The sequence below is a fragment of the Aedes aegypti genome, chromosome 2, assembly GCF_002204515.2.
Source record: "Aedes aegypti strain LVP_AGWG chromosome 2, AaegL5.0 Primary Assembly, whole genome shotgun sequence".
NCBI lineage: Eukaryota > Metazoa > Arthropoda > Insecta > Diptera > Culicidae > Aedes > Aedes aegypti.
In genome coordinates this window covers 163452475-163475383 of record NC_035108.1, presented here as the reverse complement: position 1 = coordinate 163475383, position 22909 = coordinate 163452475, and the positions used below count along the sequence as shown (strand labels likewise).

The 22909-nt window shown below is 39.6% G+C and overlaps 1 protein-coding gene across 1 annotated transcript; it reads left to right on the top strand.

Annotated features, from left to right (window-relative positions):
* The first annotated feature begins 15184 nt into the window (after positions 1–15184).
* LOC110676177 lies at positions 15185–22397 on the top strand. Its single transcript, XM_021842994.1, has 2 exons — positions 15185–15743; positions 20624–22397. Exons 1-2 carry the CDS (start codon positions 15718–15720, stop codon positions 21498–21500), a joined length of 903 nt encoding a protein of 300 aa, XP_021698686.1. The 5' UTR covers positions 15185–15717; the 3' UTR covers positions 21501–22397.
* Positions 22398–22909: the final 512 nt, after the last annotated feature.

Here is a 22909-nt window from a genome sequence, read left to right as displayed (position 1 = left end):
TTCCTTCATGTGCGAGGGAATCAGTCAGAACCACTTCATACCCAAGTTATTCAGGATAGATTGACTTCATATTCAAGTGATTCACGTTTCATTCATTTCATATTCATGTGTTTCAGGTATGATTAATTTTATATTTCAATGATTCCGGATTGATTCTCTCCATATCCAAAAAGAATCATTTCAGATTTAGAGTGTCCAAACGACTCAGAACTGATTTACTACATATTCAAGTGATTCAGGTTTAGTTCGCTTTACATCCAAGTAATTCACTTCATTTTCAAATGCTTCTGGATTTATTCAACTCATATTCAAGAGATTCATGATTGATTCTCTCCATATTCAAATGATTCAAATCTGATTCACTTCATATTCAACTGTTCCAGGTTTATTTCGCTTAAAGTTCAAGTATTGTCGAGTCACTCATGTCCGATTGTCGAGTAGTTCAAGTTTGATCCTCTTTTTGTGCAAATGATTTAGGTCTGATTCATCTCATATTCAAATGATTCAGGACTTATTCACTTCATGTCCAAGTGATTTAGGATTGATTCACTTCAGATTCCAGTGATTCATGTTAGATTCACCCTATATCTGAGTAATTCGTGTCAGATTCACCGCATATTCAAGTTATTCAGGTCTGATTCGCTTTATATTCAAGTGATGCAGTTCTGAATTACTTTATATTCATCTGTTTCAGATTCATTTCCATTTCCAGTTATTCAGACATGATTCACTTCATGTTCAAGCAGTTTCGGAAATATTCACTTTATTTGCAAGTGATTCATGTATGAATAAGTTTACATTCAAGTATTTCAGGTTTCGAGTCACTCCATTTCCTAGATATACAGGGCTGATTTTCTTCGTATTTTAGAAATTCATTAATGATTCACTTCTTTACGTGATTCAGGTAACTGAATTAACTTAATTCCCAAGAAATTCTGGATTGGTTTACTTGATTTATAGCAAATCATGTCTGATTCACCTCATAATTAAATTTTTCAAGTTTGACTCACTTCATATTCAAGAGTTTCATGTCTGATTCACTTCATATTCCAGTGATTCAGTTCGGATTCACTTTTTTTCTATTGATTCAGGTCTAAATCACTTGATATTTAAGACTCCAATTTTCTATCTTATCTGGATCATACTGCTGGATGAGATGCTTACTAGCGCCACCTAGCGGCGACACTAAAATGTTTGCTGCAGGATGTACTTGACTTGCAAAACAATTTTGTCGAAGATTCGAACTTTCTATCTTATCTGAATCTTGGGATAAATGCTAATTTCATATGCGCACTAGCGTCACCTGGCGGCAAAATTTAGAACCAAATTGTTTACCTTCCGGATGATTCTTCCAGAGATTCGCTACGGATTCTTTTAGTAACTTCACCTCGGAGATTCCTCCCAGAATTCTTCTGCAGGCTCCCGCAAGAATTTCTCCAGAAATTTATCAGAAACTTTATCCATGGCCTCATCCCAAGCTTTCTATGAAAATTCTTCCAGGGATCCCTGTGAGAATTTCGATACCTCCAGATGTGTTGTATAGAATTCTTCCAGCAAATTCTTCATAAGTTTATCTAGGAGAATATACTGTACATAAGTTATAGCTTTATCTAGGAGAATATCCTGTCTTGAAGGAAATTATGGAAAATTTTTGGTCAAAATCCTGGAGTATTCACAGGAAGAATCCCTAGATATTTTAAAAAATATCTGTTTTTTTTGTGACCTGAAATATTTTTTGATGATGATGGATTGACTTCCCAGTCTTGACAAAATTAAAAACTGTTATTTTATTTTGTCCAACGTTTCGGCCCGTTTGGAACCTTTCTGGAAAAATATCTTTAAAAATACCTGGAACGATCCCTGGTGGAATTCATGTAGAGATTGTCCTGGATAAACTTCTGGAAAAATTATGAGAGCAATTTCTGGAAGAATACCTGGATAAATTTTGCTATGGGCATTCTTGGGGAAACTCTGTAGGAAGCATTTTAGCTATCTCCGAAAAAAAAACCCTAAAGAACTTCCTTGAAGAATGTTTGGAGAAATCCCTTCAGATATTTTCCAGTATGAATCTCTTAAGAAATCTCTGGAGGAATTACTAGATAAATTTATTGTGTAATCTGTAGAGTAATCGCAGTATAGATTAGTCAATAATTCACTCACATATAGACGGCAAATTTCAATCAACAGAATCGTTAAATAACCTTAACGATTTAACATTACTGCGTTGAACATGTATTACAATCTTTTATAGTTCAGTAACATCTTATAATAAAGTACTTGTAGTTCCGTGTGTTAGTTCCTAGAACATTATAAAACTGTAGAATCAAAAATGCAAAGTTATGCCGAAAAAAAGCACTTTCAAGCGTTCATTAACAAAAACAAAAAACGGGATAAATAGTTCGTGCGGGGCGAATGTTGGCACTACGTATCCTTATTTATTTGAGCATTGCACAATGGTCGGAAGAAATGAAGGTTGGCCACAACTAGTATTATCGCCTTAAATGATGAAATAAGTAATCTGAATATGTTGTTTGGCGTTTTTATTATTTCAGAAGTGGCTATTTACTCATAACGTAACTTTGTTTAAGTTTTTTCTTTTGGAAATTTTGATAATTTTGTTTGTATTTGACCGGGTTTGATCAAAATGTGTATTGAGAGTGGTTGAATATATTTTAAATGAGCGTAGTATGAAAAATATCATCAACATAGTAAAATATTGAATAATTCAAACAGTTTTAACTTTTTTTTAGTTAGATTTAAGGATGCTTTTTGATGTGCAATATTTGAAATGGCGGCGACATGACGCTATAAGAGTTGTTTTTAATGTTAAAAATCATCAAAATTACTAAAATATTATATTGAATACAGTCGACTATCCACATCTTGATATCGAAGGGACCATCGAGAAATCCCTATCGAAACAAATTTTTAAGAAATACTTGATTGTAATTCACTCCGTTACCACGAGAATCAAAAAAAACAGATGTCATTTTATCTTCGCAAATTGTTTTGAATCCCTAAAATCTGGTCTATTAACTCTTTATAATGGGCATATCGACATACGGGGAGAAAATCGGGAATGAAAATCACATTGAGATAGAGAAATATCGAGATAGGGAGGATATTGAGATATGGAGAGTGAAAATTTATGCAGATTGAAGGGACCGAAAAAATTATCGACATAGGGAGAGATATCGAGATGTAGAACATCGAGAGAGAGTCGTATGTTGTATTGAAACTTCAACCACATTTTTTTTTTCATACTCATGCTCGATAAAAGTATTGAACCATAAGCTTTCAGGTAGTGTATAACTTTGGGGAAGTATTGCATTCCTTACATTTTTCAATTTTTTTGGCTTCACCTAATTTGACGTCATAAAATTCAAAGAAACTTAAATATTTGCTCAATTTTAATTAAAGAACATGATACAGGGTCCGTTCGATTTTGGCAACAAGCTCGTGAATTTCGTGTTGCCAAAATCGAACCGTGCCAAAATCGAACGGTTTTTTTTTTGTTCACATTTTTTTTTAATTTATACTCCTATGTTGCAAACGATTAAATTTTTGACCAATTGGGGGATGCCCATAAACAACTTGACCAAAAAGGGGGGAGGGGAAGGGTAGAAGTTTTCAAAACATTTTTTAATACATTTTTTTATTTGTATGCACCGTCGACATCGACAAAAGACCCAAAAATAAATGGTCTGCGTAGTTAATGGACAGTCCCTAAGTAATTTAAAACAAAATAATACATAACAACTACCGAAAAGCTAAACATTACATATAATTTGCAATTGGATTAGATGGACAAATTGATGTGAAGATTTGCGAAAAAGTTACACGTCTTCTCAGTGAGAATCGAACTCACGACTCCCCGATCTCTAGTTGGGGCGCGTTAACCACTACGCCATGAGAGGACTCATGAACGCAGAAGTTAACCTGAATTCGATTTCAGCTCAATAATCACGTGGTCCTCTTTCGCAAAGTGCACCTCTTTCGGAAGAATTAGATGCCCATCTAAACACAACGCTTTCTATATATATCCAATGCCTAGCCCGAGAGCGCATTGTTTTTAGGTATAGGAATAGCACACTACACTAGCCAGCAACTGCGCTGGCTGAGGTTTCTATTGTGTGGGCTTCCAATGGGTCGCGACGTTCTCAAACGACCGGTTACGGAACATGAGTCCGTTGCTCGATAAATACTTGTTTTAATTATGAATCGTGGTTTACGGCCAACCAGCCGAGTGGAAGTTTAACAACTACCGAAAAGCTAAACATTACATATAATTTGCAATTGGATTAGATGGACAAATTGATGTGAAGATTTGCGAAAAAGTTACACGTCTTCTCAGTGAGAATCGAACTCACGACTCCCCGATCTCTAGTTGGGGCGCGTTAACCACTACGCCATGAGAGGACTCATGAACGCAGAAGTTAACCTGAATTCGATTTCAGCTCAATAATCACGTGGTCCTCTTTCGCAAAGTGCACCTCTTTCGGAAGAATTAGATGCCCATCCAAACACAACGCTTTCTATATATATCCAATGCCTAGCCCGAGAGCGCATTGTTTTTAGGTATAGGAATAGCACACTACACTAGCCAGCAACTGCGCTGGCTGAGGTTTCTATTGTGTGGGCTTCCAATGGGTCGCGACGTTCTCAAACGACCGGTTACGGAACATGAGTCCGTTGCTCGATAAATACTTGTTTTAATTATGAATCGTGGTTTACGGCCAACCAGCCGAGTGGAAGTTTAACAACTACCGAAAAGCTAAACATTACATATAATTTGCAATTGGATTAGATGGACAAATTGATGTGAAGATTTGCGAAAAAGTTACACGTCTTCTCAGTGAGAATCGAACTCACGACTCCCCGATCTCTAGTTGGGGCGCGTTAACCACTACGCCATGAGAGGACTCATGAACGCAGAAGTTAACCTGAATTCGATTTCAGCTCAATAATCACGTGGTCCTCTTTCGCAAAGTGCACCTCTTTCGGAAGAATTAGATGCCCATCCAAACACAACGCTTTCTATATATATCCAATGCCTAGCCCGAGAGCGCAAACCACGATTCATAATTAAAACAAGTATTTATCGAGCAACGGACTCATGTTCCGTAACCGGTCGTTTGAGAACGTCGCGACCCATTGGAAGCCCACACAATAGAAACCTCAGCCAGCGCAGTTGCTGGCTAGTGTAGTGTGCTATTCCTATACCTAAAAACAATGCGCTCTCGGGCTAGGCATTGGATATATATAGAAAGCGTTGTGTTTGGATGGGCATCTAATTCTTCCGAAAGAGGTGCACTTTGCGAAAGAGGACCACGTGATTATTGAGCTGAAATCGAATTCAGGTTAACTTCTGCGTTCATGAGTCCTCTCATGGCGTAGTGGTTAACGCGCCCCAACTAGAGATCGGGGAGTCGTGAGTTCGATTCTCACTGAGAAGACGTGTAACTTTTTCGCAAATCTTCACATCAATTTGTCCATCTAATCCAATTGCAAATTATATGTAATGTTTAGCTTTTCGGTAGTTGTTAAACTTCCACTCGGCTGGTTGGCCGTAAACCACGATTCATAATTAAAACAAGTAAAATAATACATACTTTTGATCTGAAAGAAAAAAACGGTGTTGCCAAAATCGAACGGTATGTTGCCAAAATCGAACCGTGCCAAAATAGAACGGTATGTTGCCAAAATCGAACCGTGCCAAAATCGAACCGTGCCAAAACTGAACCGTGCCAAAATCGAACGGACCCTGTATTGCAATTAATGAAGTGTATTTTAAAACGATGAAATTCTCAAAAAAGTTTTTGGTATATTTCGCCGTCACTTTATTTAAAAGCTCATAGAGCAAACCAACATCAAATTCAAGTAGATTTAAAATTAAATGATTTCATGAAAAATGCTGAAACTTTTTATAGAAACTCTAATTTATACACTAGCAACCCGGCTGGGCTACTAACAAAGTGCCCGATTGCAATTCAATTCAACGATTTGACAGTAGGCTTTTGTAAAAACGACCAATGAGAAGTGACAGGTCTTGTCTAAGGTGTATTGAATTGTCCTCATCTTATACCTTAACATAATTTAATAAAGTTTTGCATAGAAACATTGAAAATTATTTTAGAAACTCTAGTAGCTTTCTGAGTGTTATATTATGATTGATGAAAGGGTACATTTGATTTGAAAAATCTAGTAATACGTTTGGTTGGCTGTTGAGGTAAATTTTGCTTTACAAACCAAAGATTAAATATAAATATATAACATTAACATGAATATATTTAGCAAAAAATTATGTGCAACACATGTCCGCATTGAGGGTGGACAATTTGCATGAAGACCTTTCGCATAAAGACGTTTCGCATAAGGACGTTTGACATAATGGACATTTGGCATAATGAGAATTATATGCCTTCTTTGGAATGCTACCTGTTCTTATATGCAACTGCTTCATGCCAAACGTTCATATGTGAAATTTCTTTATGCGAAATGAATCACCCCTGCCCGCATTACTATATCTTGAAAAATAAAAGTTATCAACTTAGTGTCTTCGATAAAGATGTTCAACACAGCATTCTTAACTACTTTCGTAAAAATACAAATCTTGTTTAAAGAAAAGTTAAAAAATGTTTTTTATGTTAAATTTAAAGGAGTAGGAAAGATGTACCAATAGTGGAGATACTAAGCACGATTGAACTCGAAGCCAAACCTCAAATTTTTAAGAGCACAAATCTGGAGAACCGAACACCCAGTCAAACAGAAAACTTAATCGATTGGTCACTAGCTGGTGAAATAGAAACATTAAAAAGAAAACATACCATGTCGAGATTAGAATCAAAAAACTTCTGACTGAGAAGCACGACTCTGCTACATTACCAATTTGTCGAGTGGAATTTAGGATGATTGATACGAATAAGTAGAAGCAAAGCACTGAGCGTAGTGTTGTCACTCTGGATGTTACGTTTATGAAGAATCGTGATTATGGCTCCTGGAACCATGATTTGTCGTCCTGAAAGCCAATATATAAATTACTGTTAAATCATGATTTAGGGATCAGTTTTTCATCCATGTAGTGATTAAGCGCTAGAATTCAGGCATTGCAGATTTGATTTAGAAGCACGATCAAAGCAAGCGAAAAAAACTTTTATGTAGCAATTCATGATCGGTAATGTATCGCAAGTTGTAACAAGTTTGATTAATATCCCAAAATAGAGAGAGCGCTGATAAAATCAAATTTTTCGCTTGTTTACCATTGGGGGAAGGTGTTTTATTTTACCAACAGCAATATTGTCCCCTAGGTGGTTTAGAGAGGTTTTATCATGTCTGCTCTCCCCCCGTTCTAATCAGAGCTGTAGCAGTATACGATAAACAGGCTCTCATGATGTGTTGCAAATCATGATTGTTACAGAGAGCCATAGAAGAACGATTCTCTCAATTTTCTTAGGATTCAATCCCTGATAGATTTACAAAACCTTTCACTGTGGTAGGTGGAGATTTTTTTTAATGAGGTTCCAATAAAGTACTATTGCTGCTTCTAAAACGAATCCAAGAACATCTTCAAGCCATCTTGAGGGTTACGGGTAAGAATAAACATAGATACATACACGTCCCAGTCTTCCTGAGCTAATACCATGAATCAAGTTGGAATCGATTAAAAAACACAATTTTGATTCCAGAATAGTGAAGTAACACGAAGAATTCCCCTGAAACATAGACTATTGTAAATTAAGAATTAATTCCATGAGCATTTGCATCAACATTGACTTAGGTGGAACATACTTACTTACTTATTTGGCTTTACATCAATTATCTTGATAAAGCCTCGCCAACAATATTTCGCCAATTCCCTCGGTTCATGGCCGCTTCTCTCCATCCTCGACTGTGACCCACGCTCTCCAGGTCCTGGTGTACCTGGTCAATCCACCTAGCTCGCTGCGCCCCACGCCTTCTTGTTCCGACCGGATTCGTGGCAAACACCATCTTTACAGGGTTGTTGTCCGGCATTCTTGCAACATGCCCTGCCCAGCGTATCCTTCCAGCTTTAGCTACCTTCACGATACTGGGTTCGCCGTAGAGTTGAGCGAGCTCGTGGTTCATCCTTCGCCGCCACACGCCGTTCTCCTGCACGCCGCCGAAGATCGTCCTTAGCACTCGGCGTTCGAAAACCCCAAGAGCTTGCAAGTCCTCCTCGAGCATAGTCCACGCCTCATGCCCATAGAGGACTACCGGTCTTATGAGCGTTTTGTACATCGTGCATTTGGTGCGGGGGTGAATCTTTCTTGACCGCAGTTTCTTCTGGAGCCCATAGTAGGCACGACTTCCGCTGATGATGCGCCTTCGTATTTCCCGACTAACATTGTTGTCAGCCGTCAACAAGGATCCGAGGTAGACGAACTCGTCCACCACCTCGAAGGTATCCCCGTCTATCGTAACACTGCTTCCTAGGCGGGTCCTGTCGCGCTCAGTTCCGCCAACCAGCATGTACTTTGTTTTCGACGCATTCACCATTAGCCCGACTCTTGTTGCTTCGCGTTTCAGGCGGGTGAACAAATCTGCCACCGTTTCAAATTTTCTCCCAATAATATCCATGTCGTCCGCGAAGCAAACAAATTGTCCGGATCTCGTGAAAATCGTGCCTCGACTGTTAAGTCCGGCTCTCCGCATGACACCTTCAAGCGCAATATTGAACAACAGGCACGAAAGTCCATCGCCCTGTCGTAGTCCCCGCCGAGACTCGAACGAACTGGAGTGTTCGCCCGAGATCTTCACGCAGTTTTGCACACCGTCCATCGTTGCTCTGATCAATCTTGTGAGCTTCCCGGGAAAGCTGTTCTCGTCCATGATTTTCCATAGCTCTATGCGGTCGATACTATCGTATGCCGCCTTGAAATCGATGAACAAATGGTGCGTAGGGACCTGGTACTCACGGCATTTCTGGAGGATTTGCCGCACGGAAAAGATCTGGTCCGTTGTCGAGCGGCCGTCGATGAAACCTGCTTGATAACTTCCCACGAACTCGTTTGCTATAGGTGATAGACGACGGAAGAGAATCTGGGATAGCACTTTATAGGCGGCGTTTAGGATGGTGATTGCACGATAATTTTCACACTCCAGTTTGTCGCCCTTTTTGTAGATAGGGCATATAACGCCTTGCTTCCACTCCTCCGGTAGCTGTTCCGTTTCCCAGATTCTGACTATCAGCCGATGCAGACAAGCGGCCAACCTGTCCGGGCCCATCTTGATGAGTTCGGCTCCGATACCATCCTTGCCAGCGGCTTTGTTGTTCTTGAGCTGTTGAATGGCATCCTTAACTTCCCCCATCGTGGGAGCTGGTTGATTTCCGCTATCCGCTGTGCTGACGTAGCCATCGCCTTCGCTGTCCTGACCTTCTGTGCCTGTTTTCTCTGCGCCATAGGTGGAACATATTTTGAGCTGCATGTTCAACTGTAGAAAATGAATCATAAACTGTTTTTTGTATAGTTTTTGAAAAATAAAAACTTGCTCTTAAGTTTGTAAAGGAGGACTTAATTAATTCGAAAGACCAGCTCCGTCAAAGTGCAATGCATCATGCCCCCTCCATATCCAGCAAAGTAATCTCGTTCCGCTGGCAACAATTTATTTGCTTCCCTTCCAAGGAGCCATAACTCTTCAAGATTCATGGCCCGTTTCTGGCTATGAACCTAATCAGCGCAGCCATCTACTGCAGCCGTATTCTGCTCACCATTGAGCCATTTGACGATGCCGTTTTAAGATAAACCAGGTTTATACTTTGCGGGTGTTAAAAATAATTGTTCACACATTGTTTACAAATTTTTCCTACACCTTTTTTTCTCAGCACGGGAAAGAAAGCCTGCTGGTTTGTTCGGCCGACTCGAGAAAAACAGCGCTCCACGCTTCTCCGATGTTGGGTGTATGATTTTATTTATGAATAATAATATATTTGATGTTCTCGTGTTTTGATTCCCTGGGAAACGGCCGCTGTTTTTCCAGATCTCCCTCGCCGCACTGTGGTAAAAGTTCGAAACTGTTAACGCCACCTCGGTCCGCGTGTGGAAGATGAAGAAATTTATGAGCTCAGCTCATTTTACACGTTTCGGGCTCTAAGGACCCACCGGAAACGCGACCACATGATGCATTTTCTCGCATACACTTGTGCCGGCGCTTCATTATGTGGGTTATTATTTGCTCGTTTAGCCGTGTTTATTGTTCGCTCATGTTCTCAAACTCTTCCGAGAATACTGCTAACTTGGCTTTGTGTAACGGATGGTTGGCAGAAATGTAAATTTGAACCCGAAAATTTGGCGGGAGTAAAGATGTTATTACACATTAGAAAATAACCACTTCGAGTTCTATAGCATATAGTATATATTCGAGTAAAAGACTTTCACTTCATGAATTATAGAAATCGATAAAGATTTACAAAAGTTTTGACTAATTGTGGGTTTTGTCTGCAAATCGTTTAAAATAATTAACCCATTACGCGTGGTAAAGATGGAAAAAGTCCACGTGCTCAGCTGGGATTCGAACCAAGGACTCTTGTTTACTAGACGAGTGCTTTACCAACTAAGCTACCAATTTCTCAGAAGGCTACGAGTTTCAAATACAAATCCGCACATAAAGCACTCGTTTAGCATACAAGACTCCTGGGTTGAAATCCCAGCTGAGCACGTGGACTTTTTCATAATTACACTCATAATTTATCCATCTTTACCACGCGTTGTATCATGAGATGGATGAATATGGGTTATAAGAAGGGTCTGCGTGATCTGTGGGGATTTGAATTCGAAACGTATAACCTTCTGAGTTATTGGCTCACAGAATGCTCGGAAGCTTAGTTGGTAAAGCGCTCGATAGGCATACAAGAGTCCTGAGTTCAATTCCTAGCTGAGCACGTGGATTTTTTTCATAACCAATGATTTATCCATCTTTACTACGCGTAATGAGTGAATTACTTTAATAGCCATGCGGATTGGATTTCCGAACAGCTCAATATATGTGTGAATATTAAAATTGTTGTTTTTGATATAAGATATCGCATGCAATTAAACTACAATAAAAGTTTATAAGATATTCCTGTAAGGATGTTGCTGAACCCAGATGCTTTGAGATTGATTAGGGGGAGATCCCCCAGTGCCGGACAGCACCCAATACCGGACAAAGTCGAAACAATGAGAAATCATGGTCCAATCAAGATGGTGTATTAGTAGAAAAGAAAGCTCTTATGTAGACTAATTTTTGCGTAGAATAACACATCCTTGAAATATGCATGCCTTTTTAAAAAAGCAGAAAAGTTTGAAAATCTTAAAAAAATTGACGTATTTTCTTAATTTTGAGCCTATTTAGTAATTATTTTGAATATGAAAAAATACTTTGGATCCCGTAAGCATGATCCAACATAATCCTAATTTGATAGTATGAATGTATTTTGTAGCATAATTGAAGTAAATATGGACAAATTACAATTTTGGTTAAGTACCTCCTGTCCCTCAGTTTCGGACAGCTTGATTTGTTATATGAAATCTTTGTTATTATTGCATCAGTGTCTCAAAATACTTTCATTTTTCATGGGTTCCGTCGATCATGGTATCAAACATGCAATAAAATTGAGAAGAATGAACATTCAGAACAACATCGTAAAATGTGCTATTTTTCATCATATATGAAAGAGGTTTTTGATAGGCATCTTGCAAACTAAGGAAAACTCACATTATTCTTGTAAATGTTGCAAATGCATTGAATTGGTAATTATAAACTATTCCTATAGTGCACACATTCAATGATGTTCGAATTTATAGAATTCGAGGCATTTCCAGATCGTGTCCGGTATTGGGTGCCACCTTTCAAGATCGATCAATTTGGTACTAAAATACATCATCAAAACGCAATGTCAAAATTCATATTTCTATTTTCAAATTTATTTTTGTACACTACAAAAATGATAATATTTATCATAAATGGGTAACACGAGCCCATAAAATCAATATTTTTCGAATTATTAATTTAGTGGCTTAAGTGTCCGGTACTGGGGGATCTCCCCCTACTTTTATCATAAATGTATGTTGCACTGAAAATTAATGGAGCACTTCTAAAAATACTTCTATCATTTTGTCGTGCTCCTACAATGAATCGTTACCCTTTTTGAAGATAGTTTAAGTCGATGGATATAACAAACAGAGGTCCAGTTTTCTAAAAATCTTGCAAAAAACTATTTGCCAAACATGTTAATTGAAGAACATAGTCGAATATTGATCAATAATACCAGATGGCTAAGAAAATAAACAAAAATGTCAGCAACAAATTTTGTTTTCCTTCATGCTCTAAAAAGGTTCACATGTACAAAAAACTTTAATGTTGGCTTTATAACTGAAATGTCTCAATTATCTCAACTAAAAAATTATCTTAAGTGAATTTTTTTATCTATCGTAAACCCCAATAAATCAACACTTTTTATTGTATATATGTCAAATAATATAAAGACAGCTTCTTCATATCAAACAAATCACACCCCGTCGCTCCCCACGGAGATATCTTGCTGAAATACTTTTCTAGGTCCATGAAATTTATTTGAGCCTAAGTTTGCCTGAACATTCATTTTTTTATATAGTGTTGAGAGCCTCAAAATGTCTGGTATTTCATATATGATATTCAAAATGTTCTCACAATCTAACTTATCGCCTTTCTTGTAGAAGGGCATATTACCCCTTCCTTACCCTCCTTCAGTAGCTATTCTGTTTCCCATATTGTGGCTATCAGCCGGTGTAGACAAATAGCCAACCTCTCCGGGTCTATCTTTATGCGTTCAGTTTCGATACCATCCTAACCAGCAGCTTTATTGTTCTTGAGCTGGCGAATGGTATCCTTAACCTCCCTCACAGTGGAAGGTGGTTGGTTTCCATTGCTCGCGGTACTGACGAAGGCATTTCCTCCGTTGTTCCGATCTTCATTGCTTGTGCTCTCTGCGCCATTCAGGTGTTCACCGATGTGTTACTTCCACCTTTCGATCACCTCATGCTTATCCGTCAAAATGCTCCCATTCTTATCCCTGCACATCTCGGCTCGCGGTACTAAGTTGAGCTTCTGATAGAACTTACGTGTTTCTCGAGACCGGCACAGCTGTTCCATCTTCTCCAGGCGGCGTTTTTTCTCCCGAAAGAGGCGGGTCTGCTGTTGTCGTTTCCGTCTATAATGTTCTGGTCTGTCGGGTTCTTTGATGCACCATGACCGCCCACGCTGCATTCTTCTCCTCCAGAATCTGCAATCTTTGTCGAACCAATCGTTCCGTCGACTCCGTCCCACGTACCCGATATAAGCCATGACGTCGATCATGTCAGAGTAGTGCCGTCCATCAATCAGAACTTGGTCGATTTGTGATTCTGTTTGCTGTGATGATCTCCAGGTGAATCGGTACGGAAGGCTGTGTTGGAAGTAGGTGTTACGAATGGCCATAGTCTTGGCGGTGAAGTCAATAAGTCGTAAGCCGTTTTCGTTCGTCAGCCAGTGAGTGCTGAACTTTCCAATAGTCGGTCTGAACTCCACCTCCTGGCCAATCTGACCAATTAGATCTCCTAAGATTATTTTGAAGTCGTGGCTTGGACAGCTGTGGTACTCACGTTCGGGCTGCGCGTTAAAAGCGTCATTATCAGTGCTTCCGGAGTGAGGGCTGTGCACGTTTATTATGCTGAAGTTGCAGAACTGGCCTTTGATCCTCAATTTGCACATTCTCTCATTGATCGGCCACCATCATTATAAAAGCTGTTCTCAGCTCATGTGTGTTGCCGCAGCTGGTAGATGATATGTTTATCTCCAAACGTTCACACCATTGACCCCTTTCAACACACTTCTACACAATGCTCGGCGAGTATGCGTGTGCTCCCGACGAAGTTGAGAGATTTACAGTTTCACGTATTGAGCTTACAATCGCTAGTTCCTTTACGTTGTTGTGGTCTGCGCCGATAGTCCAGGTTCGCATTCTCTCGTTGATTATTCATTGCTTGACTTTTTACGGCTGGCTTGCAGGGCCTGACGCCAATTCCCTAGATTTCCGGAAGACCATTTCCCCTAAATATTCGGAGGGCCATAGTGCACAGTTTAGCTTAGAGCTCTTCTCTGGCACTCGGACGATGATCAGTAGCCCCTGACATGGGGAATAGACACTGTTGTGAGCCGCTCCTAACATGGAGTACAGACGCTCCAGGTTTGCAGACTGCGGATGCATGTCTCGAGCTCGGCAACAGAGAAAAAAAAAGGAGAAAACAACTCTGTATCACGCAACTTTTCTTTGCTTTCTTCTCTGCTCGTCATGCTCTACGGATGGACCGGTTGGATGCCGAGGTCGGTCTTGCGATTCCGGTTGAGGGGTGACTTCCAGTCTGCAAGCGTCCCGACAACCCAATGCCGGCGTTTCGTCGTGATCGATACTACTCGGCGTAGTTCCCGACGATGGAGCTAGCGTTCCCCGATAGACAGAACCTTGACGGAGGAATATCTCCCGAAACCGGTAACGTTACGCGTTGTTCATACTCTGTTGTTGTCCGGTAGAGTGCCGAAGTCGGCAGTGATTCCGATTGAAGGATGGCTTCCGGTTCACTGACGTTCCGACGACTCAAGCCGGTGATACGCTCGTACTACTCAGAATAGCCCCCGACGGAGGATCTATCCTACTCCGACAAAGATTTCCCCGGCGGCGGAAGATCTTCCGAACCGATGCTATCCGGGCAGATGTCGAGGTCGGTCCTGCGATTCCAATGGAAGAAAACTTCAGGTTCACAGGCGCCCGACGATCATTTGCCGGTGCTTAATTAGTTACGCTCGTTCTACTCGATCTAGTCCCCGACGAAGGATCTAGCCTATTTGTCGTTAATTTATCTAGTGCTCAATCAAAATGAATATTTGTAATTATTTTTTATTTGTAAAAATCTACCCAATAAAATGTAGCACCACTGCGCAATTTTCATTTATTTACAAATTATATAGTTATTTTTAAATATTTATTATTACATTAAGGTTGAACTACATGAAGGCATATATGTAAACTCTCATTAGTAGAATGGGAAACATCTTTTTATAATGAGACCAAAAATAACATTTTTTGTGACAGTCAATTTTTTAGAATACCTATCATTTTAAAACAACTTGCCCAGCACAGTATTTAGCAATAATAGGAATTCAGAATATAAGTTATCACCCAGTGGCCCACGCACCACAGCAAAGTAAAGCAATCGTCATTCGTCAGTTGGTCACACGGATTATCGCTGACGACGACAAAACATCCGCGCGGTATCGCGTATCATTCTGATTGTTTAGGCTAGGAGGCAATATCGTTTTGTTTATTGTGAGGTTTGATGAAAGTAAAATAAAGAATGTCCAATCAGTTCATTTCTGACCGTGATCGAGAGTAGACTTTTTTTAAAAAGCCGAACCGTCCGTCGAAGATGTAACTGGCGCCCGAATAGGGACCTGATAGTAATTGTATAAGTTCAGTCGAACGAAGCCACCTTCAGCTGCCTCCAAGAGAGAATTCGTCATCCCGGACCCAGAGCCATCATCAATCAAGTTGGTGATTTGAGGAGACGGAGCGCGAAGAGGTGCACTATCAGGATACCCAACCCCGGAAATAGGACCATCCAGGACTGAGGCGTTGTCCCGCAGTACAAACCGTACTTCCTGAGCTTCAAAGGACTTTCCAGGACCTAGGCGTTGTCCCGCAGCATGCGATTGTGCTTCCTGATTCTCTTGTAAGTACTATTAACAACAGAAAGAAATAGTTTATAAGTTAAAACCGCACCTCAGTGTGTCAAAAATCTAAACGCGAATTCGCCTACTAACAACACAGTGGTAAACCCGGCCCATCCGTAAGCGAACCACTATAATATCACAGTTTAGGCGCGAACTAACCCTAAACCAAAACAAAATAAATCCGTAATTAATAAAATAGTGAAAGTGTGAAAGTGTGAAAGTGAAAACATTGTGTGATTAATTAAGTAGTTCACCTGTCCTTAATCCTTATCATGACCCCTCCAATTATACAACCCGCACGCCTCAACATCGTGCAAAATCCACTTCAAGCTCAAATTCCCGTTCCAGATCCAATCCCAATTTCAGTACCAATCCCTGTTCAAATTCCAGCTCCAAACCCAGCTCCAATCCCAAATCCCGCACCTCGATTCGTTATTGATCGAAACATTAGTTTCGAGGATCGCGGAAAAATTCCGCAAATTGTTCGAGACCTCCCCGACTTTACCGGTAATCCACGCGATTTAAGTCAGTGGATTTTGGATGTCGAAGATGTCCTTGAACTTTTTGAGGATCTGAAAAGCAATTTTCAGTACCATCTTCTGATCAAAACGATCAGAAGAAAAATCAAAGGAGAAGCGAACGACGCTCTCATAACCAGCAATACTCCAACTCAATGGGACAGCATTAAAGATGTCCTAAAGTTGTATTATGCTGACAAGAGAGATCTAATGACTCTCGACAATCAATTAAAATCGCTCAGACGCAGCAAGGCTGAAAGTCTTGAGAGCTATTACAGCAGAGTTAGGGAGCTCGTAACCCTAATAAGCTCAGCTGTTGCCATGGATAACCAATGGCAAGGTTTTGAAACGGTGCTAATGCGCCTATACAACCAAATAGCATTGGACACATTCATTAGGGGACTTGGTGACCCTCTTTCTAGATTCTGCAAAAACTTTAGGCCAACGAGTTTGGCGCAAGCCTATAGTTATTGCGTGGACTATTTAAATTTAGACGCTCGAAATGCACCGGTAAACGTTCCTTCTTGGCATCCACTCCCTTCTTCGGCACCTCCATTGCCTAAACCCAACTTTGTGGAAAGGCCTCCAGTTCCACCGCGTCAATATAATGCTCATAACAATCTTCATAGAGCACCCCCAATCACACCAAGAAATATTCAACAAAATAACTCCCATGCTCAACAAAATAATTTCAATTATAGAGCACCCCCGATAGCTCCTCCTCGAAACTTTCATCAATTCAACTCTCATGCAAAACCCAATGTTTTTGCACCCAATAGAACCTTCATACAACCCCAACCACGTCCTGAACCAATGGATACCAGCAGTATTCACACACACCATGTGAATTATGGTAATAGACCGATAGCTCAACGTAGAATTGCAAGCGATTCTATGCGAGCACATGACCCAGGAGCAAAAAGAGCCGCACATACTCTGGAACATGTTCTTGACCCTTCGGAATACCAAAAATGGTATGAAGAACAATTAGAACTAAGTAGGGAATTTTTCCATGAAGAGGAATTGCTAGAGCCTCTGGAAAATTTGAATATCGACAACATCGCGGCAAATGAAGAAACCCCAAGCGAAGAAACTAATCAGGCCCAAGAGAGCAATTTTTTAGAGAACGATACCGAATGGGTGGCAAAATGGTTCGAATGAAAAACGTTTCGCCGCTACCATTCATCAAAATCCCAACTAATAAGGGATATATGAAATTACTAATCGATTGTGGAGCCAACATAAATATAATATCCAAAAAATGGGCTCTCACTTCCGGACAACAAATTTTTAAAATACCTCGACAAACTGTTAAAGGTGTTACAGGAAATAACGCTATTTCCGAGGTTACATATCTTCCAATTTTTTCTCCAATTGTTAACCATGCTTTTGAATTTTCCATTTTTGATTTCCATACTTTCTTCGACGGAATCATAGGAACAGGTATAATTTTCAACAAATATTTCAATTTCGTCTCTAACCAAGGAATTCTACAAGTTTTTGGCATGGAAAAAACGCTAAACATTCCTATACATTTCTATACACCCACACCAGCACCCAGGAAAGTAAATTCAATCATAGTTTCTGATAAACTGAGGTTAGCACACCTTGGTGAACAAGAAAAATCGACGTTAATCCCAATATTAGAAGAATATCAGGAAATCTTTCATAATCCAAACAGTACCCTTTCTTGTGTTACGAATGTAAACTGTGATATTCGTACCACTGATGATTTACCCATTTATCAAAAAACTTACCCTTATCCCATGGCATACAAAGATGAAGTTGACAAACAAATGAAAAAACTGATCGAATCTGGCATAATTAGACCATCGAGATCCCCATGGAATTCTCCAGTGTGGGTCGTTCCTAAAAAAATGGACGCATCGGGAGAGAAGAAATTCCGTCTCGTAATTGATTACAGAAAATTAAACCAAAAAACGATATCTGATAGGTACCCAATGCCTGAGATATCAAATATTCTTGATCAACTAGGAGGAAATAAATATTTTTCCACCCTTGATTTGGCTTCCGGATTTCATCAGATCAAGATGAATCCCAAAGACATTGAAAAAACCGCCTTTTCGGTCAACTATGGGAAATACGAATTTGTTCGTATGCCCTTTGGCCTCAAGAACGCTCCCGCTATTTTTCAACGAGCAATGAACGATGTTCTACGAGAGCACATCGGTAAACGATGCTACGTTTATATCGACGATGTGGTAGTTTTTGGAAAAGATCTTAAGGAACATAATGAAAACTTAAGAATAGTTCTAAAGACCCTACATAAAGCAAATTTGAAAGTCCAACTGGACAAATCTGAATTCATGCATACAGCGATTGAATTCTTAGGTTACGTGATTTCAGATAATGGAATCAAACCAAACGAAAAAAAGATTGAAGCAATCATGAAATTTCCGGAACCTAAAGATCTTAAGCAATTAAGAGGATTTTTAGGACTCATCGGATACTACAGACGATTCGTTAAAGATTTTGCAAAAATTGCAAAACCTCTAACAAATCTTTTGAGAGGGGAGAAGAATCCCGATTCAAAAAAGCAAATAATTTTAAACCCAGATGAACGGAAATGTTTTGATACTATGAAAAACATTCTGACTAGCAACGACGTTTTAGCTTACCCTGATTTTTCAAAACCATTTTTGATCACCACAGATGCGTCAAATTTCGCTCTTGGTGCTGTGCTTAGTCAAGGTGAAATTGGTAGTGATAATCCAATACACTTTGCCTCTAGAACTTTGAATAGAGCTGAAGAAAATTATTCAGCAACAGAAAAGGAAATGTTAGCAATTTACTGGGCTCTTAAAGTATTCAGGAATTATATTTATGGTCAAAAATTTAAAATAGTTACTGACCATCAACCTCTAACTTTTTCCTTATCACCCAGAAATGTGAATGCAAAATTGAAAAATTGGAAATCATATTTAGAAGAACACGATTATGAGATCGTGTATAAACCCGGCAGAAGTAACGTTGTCGCAGATGCCTTGAGTCGCATCCAAATTTACTCGCTTACACCAACTCAACACTCGGCAGAAGATGATGACACTAATTACATTCTTTCAACTGAAGCCCCCCTTAATGTCTTTAAAAATCAAGTCATTATTGAAAAAGTAAATGATAGCCCAGACACAATAATCACAAATCCCTTCCCAGGAGTCCGCCGTATAGTCCTTAAAAGAACAAGTCTAACTGATCAAATACTGGCTTCATTACTCAAAGAATTTTTTGATCCTTCTAAATTGAATGGTTTATATACTTCCGAAGAGATCTTAGGAAAACTTCAAGAAGTTTATAAACGATTCTTCAGTCGCGCTGGTCTCCTAAAAATACGCTATACACAAAAAATACTTACAGATGTCTCAAACACGGAAGAGCAAGAAAGAATCATTCGCGAAACCCATTTAAGAGCTCACCGCGGTATTAACGAAAATAAGGAACAAATTTTGCGAGAGTTTTATTTCCCAAAACTTACGCAAAATATTAAAGATTTTATAAGCGTTTGCGATGTCTGTAATACTTCCAAATACGATCGACACCCACTTGTAATACCCATTCAAGAAACTCCAATTCCGAGGTACCCTTTCCAAATTGTGCATATTGATGTCTTCCAAATAGAAAGCCATTACTTCCTCTCAAGTATCGACAAATTCAGTAAATACGGTCGAATGGTTCCTATAGAATCCAGAAATTCAGCCCATATTGAAGATGGAATATGGACAATATTCACTTCGCATGTTACTCCTGAATCTATTGTTGTAGACAATGAAAAAGGTTTACAATCACCAACCATTCGCGGCTGGATGATAGACCTGAATATTCGTGTGTATTTGACCCCCCATCATAAATCCGAAGTCAATGGTGTAGTTGAGCGATTCCACTCAACTATCCTAGAACTCTATAGAATTCAAAAACAGATCACTCCTGAAACGGCTGTTCGAAACCTCATTCAAACAGTTGTCGAAAAGTACAACAATAGTATTCACTCGTCCACCACCATGACACCCAAAGAAATTGTCTTTGGGAAGACTAGAAATACTGACCAACTAATTGACCCCGATCGACTAGAGGAAATTCGACAAAAACGTTATGACGATGTTCTAGTTAGTTTAACAAAAACGCAAGACAAACAACTTTCAACAATCAATAAAAACCGACGTGACCCACCAGAGTTTGTTGTTGGCAAAGAAGTTTTCGTTAAGGACAAAATAATCAGGGCAAAACATAAACCAAAATTTAAAAAACATTTTGTACAACAAAATAATAATGTCACATTCAAAAACGAGCATAATTCCAGACTACATAAATCTAATGTTAAAAATATCAATGTTAAATAATTTCAGAATCCCACACATACTTTGTAACAACATCGAAATTCACAACGTTAGCAACGATCCAGTAGTCATAGTGAAGATAGGAGAAGCAAGAATTATAGAAGGATACCAGAAATTCGTACATGCCATCAACATAACGGACATAGAACAGTCAATATCGCAGATAGAAAGTCACATATCCACAGTAAACATCAGCCATCCAGAACTAATCACACTACTGAAACGAAAGACAGACGACCTAAGAAATAATATAAAACAACTCAAACCAAGACGAAAACAAAAACGTTGGGACGCGCTAGGACGAGCATGGAAATGGATGTCTGGTTCACCTGACGCTGACGACCTTAGAATAATTACAAAAGGCATAAACGAAATGGTCGACAATAGTAACAAACAAATCAAAATTAACGACCAAGTTTTTGATAGTTTAGGAAACCTCACAGAAATAACTAATAAACTCATCAACATTACAGAACAAAATTCCAAGCTTTCTTCAGAAGAAACTCAGGTATTACATTTGATTTTAAATTTAGACATCATCAATCAGGAGATAGCAAGCATACAGGAAGCCATAATATTTGCAAAATTAGGGACAGTCAATTACAAGCTTCTAACCACGGACGAAATCATCCAAATTGACGAATTGCTAAGCAACCAAGGCATGCACCTGGACCTCTTAGAAGAAGCCATCAACTTTGCGAAGGTGACCATCGGCACAAACAACGAGTTATTGCTCTACGTGGTAAACATCCCCAAGTTTTATCATCCGGTCTACGAAGTACTGAAAATCGAAGCCATCTTAAAAAAATTCTCAACGCATCCATTTGAAAGGAAATATTTATTTACGAAACAAGAACGAATTGTTACTACAGAAAACACCTTGTGAACGACTTGGAAATTGGAGTCTATGCTATCAATCAGACGTCGAAGACATTTCGGACGACAACTGCGTTTCCAAACTAGCAAGGGGAACGGAAAGCAAATGCACATATGAACATAATCCCAAGCACCCTTCCGTAACCAAAATCAGCGAAACTACCGCACTTCTCAACGACATTAATACCAATCTTCAAACAACATGTGGAATCTCCAATAGGAAACTAACCGGATCATTTATGATCATGTATCAAAATTGTTCTATAACCATTGGAGAACACACTTTAACCAACAACGTCATCAAAACAGTTAACCAAAGAATCTTCATCCCATCAACAGGATTAAAAGTAAAGGAAGAAGGACTCGAACGTAAATTCGACATCCACACACTTCATCAAGTACAACACCAGCATTTGAAACAATTGCAACATCTTAAATCCGCAACGGCAGCTAATTCCTGGTCTCTCATAGGAGGATTTTCATTCTCGACATCGATCATCATTTTTATCATAATTTTCGTTATGTTCAAATTTCGTTCTCAAGGCACCTTCATTCAAATTGACCGATCCAACACTTCACCCATCGAGGCACCCACGGCTACCAAAGGCGTCCAGTACTATCAACCAGCTTCAACCATTCCGGCAGGGCTAACCGTCTAACGTTGACCCAGGAGGCTCAACACTCGGGGGAGAGCAGTTATCACCCAGTGGCCCACGCACCACAGCAAAGTAAAGCAATCGTCATTCGTCAGTTGGTCACACGGATTATCGCTGACGACGACAAAACATCCGCGCGGTATCGCGTATCATTCTGATTGTTTAGGCTAGGAGGCAATATCGTTTTGTTTATTGTGAGGTTTGATGAAAGTAAAATAAAGAATGTCCAATCAGTTCATTTCTGACCGTGATCGAGAGTAGACTTTTTTTAAAAAGCCGAACCGTCCGTCGAAGATGTAACTTATATTCAACTTACTAACGACTATTTATGAGCTTGTCTATGACGCACAGCCCGTTCGCCCGTCTAGAGACGGATAGTTACAAATTTCCCACCACCAGAAACTGTTGTGCATTTTCACAGCCCTACTAAATGCAAGACATAAGTGGATAAACAGCTCCGATCCGGTGGCAACATCATCCATCGTCGCTCCCAGAGAACTTTATGAAGCTTTGACCGAAACCCATTAAGCTCGAGGAAGTGCACAATGGCTGCGGGCCATAAATTATAACTAGATTATTTGACTTTCAGGCTTCGCCACTGGCAGTTCAGTTCGGCATGGTCTTTCCAGTTCATTCCCATTAAGTCACTTCACCCCGTTCACTTTTGCAGCATTGAAATGTGCGGTCCAGGAGCCTAAATACACAACTCCCGACGAAAGCTCAGTCGATTTAATCAGTGCGTAATTGGATTAAGCGGTGGTAA

Bases quoted from the DNA above. Each gene is read 5' to 3' on its own strand.
- LOC110676177 (XM_021842994.1), top strand. From the start codon at position 15,718: ATGCGATTGTGCTTCCTGATTCTCTT. The intron at 15,744-20,623 runs GTAAGTACTATT...AAATAATTTCAG, and splicing joins TTGTGCTTCCTGATTCTCTT to AATCCCACACATACTTTGTA.